Source organism: Nanorana parkeri, unplaced genomic scaffold, assembly GCF_000935625.1.
Source record: "Nanorana parkeri isolate BGI_ZX_2015 unplaced genomic scaffold, ASM93562v1 scaffold2495, whole genome shotgun sequence".
NCBI lineage: Eukaryota > Metazoa > Chordata > Amphibia > Anura > Dicroglossidae > Nanorana > Nanorana parkeri.
In genome coordinates this window covers 115,096-120,201 of record NW_017308763.1, presented here as the reverse complement: position 1 = coordinate 120,201, position 5,106 = coordinate 115,096, and the positions used below count along the sequence as shown (strand labels likewise).

At 42.5% G+C, this 5,106-nt stretch overlaps 1 protein-coding gene across 1 annotated transcript in view; it reads right to left on the bottom strand.

Annotated features, from left to right (window-relative positions):
- Positions 1-2,142: 2,142 nt before the first annotated feature.
- The window catches only part of BOD1L1 (biorientation of chromosomes in cell division 1 like 1), a 45,897-nt gene continuing 42,933 nt past the window's right edge, over positions 2,143-5,106 (bottom strand). Inside the window, exon 24 of the mRNA XM_018573701.1 lies at positions 2,143-2,783. Within this exon, the coding sequence (XP_018429203.1) occupies positions 2,654-2,783 (130 nt within the window). The 3' untranslated portion in view covers positions 2,143-2,653. The remainder of the gene's footprint in view (positions 2,784-5,106) is intronic.

Below are 5,106 nucleotides of genomic sequence, written 5' to 3'. Positions count from 1 at the left end.
TGAACAAGCTCTACAAGAAAAATACATACAGGCTTTAGCAGGGGAAAAAAAAGGACCGTCTCCTTGGTGGCTTTAGCAATGAAAACAAAAAAAAAAAAAAATCAGCCAACTGGAAAACAACTATTTGAACAATGTGTATTTACAGTGTTTTAAAGTTTAATGAAATGAACGTTTCTGCCCATCATGAAAATAAATAAATGCCTACCATCTATATACAGCGATGGCTGGGCTTTTGAGTTACAATAAGCACTATTCATGAGAAAAGAGTCTATCGATTCTATAAGAGCCGTAGACATGTCTGGAGTATGAGGCCAAAAATGTCAAAACTTATCAAAAAATGAAGAAGCGATTTCTTACAAAGGCAAGATGTCAAGGTTCATTTTATAAGACGTCAAAATGTAGCAAGTCCCATCAACCAGCCAGGTTACCATCTTGTGCACACTGCACACGTTTTGCACACGAGCACTCTTTATGGCAGGTGCTGTGACGCATATGGAAATCAATGAAGATAAATTGTCTGCACATCAGAAGTTTAAAACACATTTGAATTCATTGCATTATAACACCACACTATCATCCGAAAAGCAATTGTGATTTCAACTTTATTCTGGTGTGTGGATGACATATTTTCACAGGTTGCCATCTTGTCTGCCATAAACTGAAGGAGAGATGACATTTGATTGGCTGGTAGACAACACGACACACTATTACCCTTTGCCATGCCTTATTAAAAGAATAACTAGTAGAAAGAGCTATTTTGTCAGCTGGTTGAACATTAAAGGGAATCTGCCACATAAGACATTTATGGCAAGCCTCAGATGGATGGATATTCTGTGGTTCCAGGGCGGCATGCTCTAGAATAGTTATGTTATTCACAAGAAAGCCAGACCAGGAAAATTGCCCAGGAGCCAGAAAACACAGCTTCATCTGAGGCTTCTCATACAGTCATTTCTTTTGCCTATTAAAGATTTAGAAAATTGCTGCCCCTACATTCTATAGAGAATACCTATGACATGAAAGTTTCCACAATATACATTCTCACCAATATATGAAACATGTAACTTATTCAAAGAAAATGCACTACATGGGGTTCAGTAGCAGGGAAGAGGGGAGTCTGCTTTGTATCCATGTACACCTATTTCTGAAGTCCTACTCTGGGCACTTCCAGGACAAAAGAGACTAGGTATCAGAGATGTGCTTCAGATGTGTACTACGCCACTTGTACCATCCTTCACTGAAAATTCTTTAGCATGAAGAAGCCATTGAAAAATTCAGTGTGGCCGATATTAAAATAAAAACATCTAAAGTCAACATCAATCATCCAGTCTCTTCATTGAGTGCATTCTGAGACACTGGTAGTACTGACTGGAAAGACTTTACATGCAACTCCTATCCTTAACATGAAGGCACTTCAATTACTTTAATGAGTCTGCTCCATTAAACACAAGTCTTTCTACAGCTCCTTTTAACTGTATTTAAACAGACAGTCATTTGTCCATTCAGAGTAGAGTGACAGGGGCTCCCGATATACCCCTCCCAGCAAGGCATACTCATGGAGACTCCCCTCGCCGCCTTACCACTGCAGAAGTTCACCTTGGGTGAACGCCGGTTTCCGAGATTACCTAGTTGGATAGCGTCATGGCCGGCTCACAACTGTTTCAGCCTGGGGACTGGTCACTTAGGAACAGTCACATGGGTGACTACACATCTTCCCCCATCTTTAAATGCCCCGTTTTGTTAGAACAATAGAAAGTGGGCTTCAAAAAGGAGATGGAAACCGTGAGGGAGCATGAGTGGGTGAGTATACCTTGCTCGGAGAAGGAAGAGACCAGAAGAAGGCAATGTCACTATAACCTAAATGGGCAAAGTGAAAGCATCTCTGTAAGTAAACCATAGAGACTACAAGACCAACACAAGTGTTTGGGATATCGGACATTCTGGCAGAAGTGGCTGGAGGAAAATGGGACCCCAATGTGCACGGTAAGAGAATTTAAACTGGTAAACTAGGAGCAGTTCCAGAGATCACTGACATTTAGACACCGCGCTTACTTTTTTCACTCACCCCTGAAACCTGTTCACTGAACTTTACCTTTAAAAGTGGTTTACACATTCCTTAAATACATGTACTCTTGATGGTGATGGCCTGTGAAAAGGACAAGAAAAGTCTGAATGTATAAACCCAAGAGGTTTTGAATACTGCCCAATGACTTTTGTTTAGAATTCTTTAAACTATATCTTACATATTTATACATATATATTGCAGCTGCTACACTAGAGACCTCAGAAAAACAAGTGGAAAGCCATTAAGTGGTTGTTGTCTATAGCAACCAGGTTCTTCTCTAACTAACCTTCGTGAGAAAAATCACAGATGGGAACGGAGTGGTTGCTATGAGCTATGACTTTTCTTTCCTGTACTTCAGTTTTTATATTGAGATCTGGTGACTCTTCTGTACATTTAACAAATCTGGAGTAACAACTCGGGGGATCTCCTACATAGAACTAAACAAAATATGAAACATTTCCCCCATATAACGGCGTTATATGTGTATATTCATTTACATTTCTAAGCACCTTTTTTGACACCAAACTTTTTACAGTGTATTAAATTAGAATACAATACTACAAAAAAAAACAACCTAGGAAATTTATACAATCATTGGCGCTTCATTCGTTTCCCCGCCGTTTCTCCTGAGGCGTGCCGTCCTCTAGTCCTTGGTGTTGGCGGGCTAGCCTCTCTCTTCCTCTTTGTTCCACTTGTTTGTGGTGTCTGCTGCAGGGCTGATCTGAATAGAGATCAATCATTGTGAGACTATGGAATATAATATAATCAGTTATAAAAGGGATAAACTAAAATGTGTCATGTATTTGCATGTCCTGGAAAGCACACACAATTAAAATAGGAGAGTCATGCAGTTATCAAAAAGGGTCTCATTTATAGGAGGCATCTATCATAGGGAACGATTGTAATACAAGTCAATGAAAGGAGGTCTCTTCACGGCAATGACCAAATTAAACACTGCAAGGTTTTGGAAGTGCTCAGTCTTTGCCCAATGCTTCATATATTCCTAGGCCAAATGTTTCATATAAATAATAGGTCCAGGTCAGACATGCCCCTTCCTATAGATTCCTGCACCCAGCAGCACTTCCATCAAATGGAGTGAGAACTTTCGCATGCCTGTGCATTATTATTATTATACAGGATTTATAGAGCGCCAACAGTTTGCGCAGAGCTTTACAATATAAGGAAGACATTACAATTACAATACAATTCAAGATAAGGTGGTAAGGAGGGCCCTGCCCGTGAGAGCTTACAATCTAAAGGGTGGGGGAAGTGATACATGAGGAGGTAGCTGTGTGGGGGTGAATTGTTTGAGAATCTGTGAATGTGTGGCTTATGAAAGTTATGAAGAGGCCATCTGCCAGAAGGTGGTGGGTCTCTCCTTTACCCTCTATGGAAGTCAACCTGCACATGAACGGTACAGCTGAAACTTCAAGTCCCCATTATAAGAGGCACTGTATGGCCATAGTATGGGCACAGGGATGGGGAAGGTGCATCTAGTATGAGATCTGGGGTCTGCGATTTACATCATAGTTTTGATGAGGAAGAAATGGGAGAAATTAAGCTGCATATGTTCATCCTTTACTTACCTGATGATCCTCCCTGAGAGATCTCACAGTGCTCTATGATATACAGGAGCCATATTTAGGTTCTTACAGTAACATGATTAAAGGTTATAAGGAAGAGAGCCCATATAAATAATTTCTGTGTAAACTATTTTTGTGGTTTACATGAAATAAAATGGCAATGCATTTCAGACATTCCAGAAATCCCGCTTAATCAAAGCTAGAAAATGAAGGGTGTCTTGTGGAACCCCAGAAACAGACTGGACCTTTTAGGGCTTGTTCACACCAAGCACGTTCCAGGAGCAGAGCAGATCTGTTACAGACCGGATCAAAACTGCATCCAATGTATTCCAATGGTATTTTGGGCTCTAGTTCACACCGCAGCGTTCAGTTCCAGAGCATGTAAAGAAAACTGCAGCAAGTTCTATTTTACTTGCTTTGGAACGCATCAAAAACACATGCAAACGCCCTGGACCGCACTGAAAGCTTCTTTTAATCTTTTTTTTTTAACCAAAAACGTCCCTGAACGCATTAAAAACGCGGCAAAAAACCCCCGCGGTATAACACAATGCACTGCGTGTGCAGAAACTCGAGCAGATCTGGTCTGCATTTGGTGTGAACAAGGCCTTACTGAGTGCAAACAAAGAAAAATAGGATTTTTGTACTCACCGTAAAATCCTTTTCTCTCCGTTCATTGAAGGACACAGGCAACAGATCGTAGATCCTGAAAGGTAGGGTAATATCGCCACCTGCAAGAGAAGGACGCTAGGCACAAAACTAAAGACCAATTACAGCCTAGGGGCGGCCCCTGCCGGTGGCCAAACCCCCCACCTGCTGACAAGCCTCCAGTTTAGTAACAAGCAGTTAGGAGTGTACACCCCATAAAGAGGGTGGGGCCTGTGTCCTTCAATGAACGGAGAGAAAAGGATTTTACGGTGAGTACAAAAATCCTATTTTCTCTCCCGTTCATTGAAGGACACAGGCAACAGATCGTAGATCCTGAAAGGTAGGGACGTCACCAAGCAGTACACATTGAGGGATGGGCAACAACAACCAAACACCCAAAAGACACCTCAAAGAGTCGCCTGCAACACTTTGCGCCCCAAACCAGCATCCGCCGATGCCAAAACATCCACCTCGTACAACGTAACAAAAAGGTGTGAACAGAAGACCAAGTAGCGGCCTTACAAACCTGAGAAACAGAGGCCCTATGGCGGAAAGCCCAGGAAACCCCAACAGCCCTAGTATAATGGGCAGTGACAGGAAAAAAGGAGGCTCACGCCCCCTAACGACGTACGCCTGAACCACAACAGTACGAATCCACCTAGAGATGGTAGCCGCCAATGCGGCCCGGACCTTACGAGGGCCCACCGTGAGCACGAACAGAGAGCCGGCCTTGCAGAAAGAAGCCGCAGCACCCAAATAAACATGGAGAGCGCGAACCACATCCAGACAGAGGAGCGCCCGCTCCTTCCTATGGAC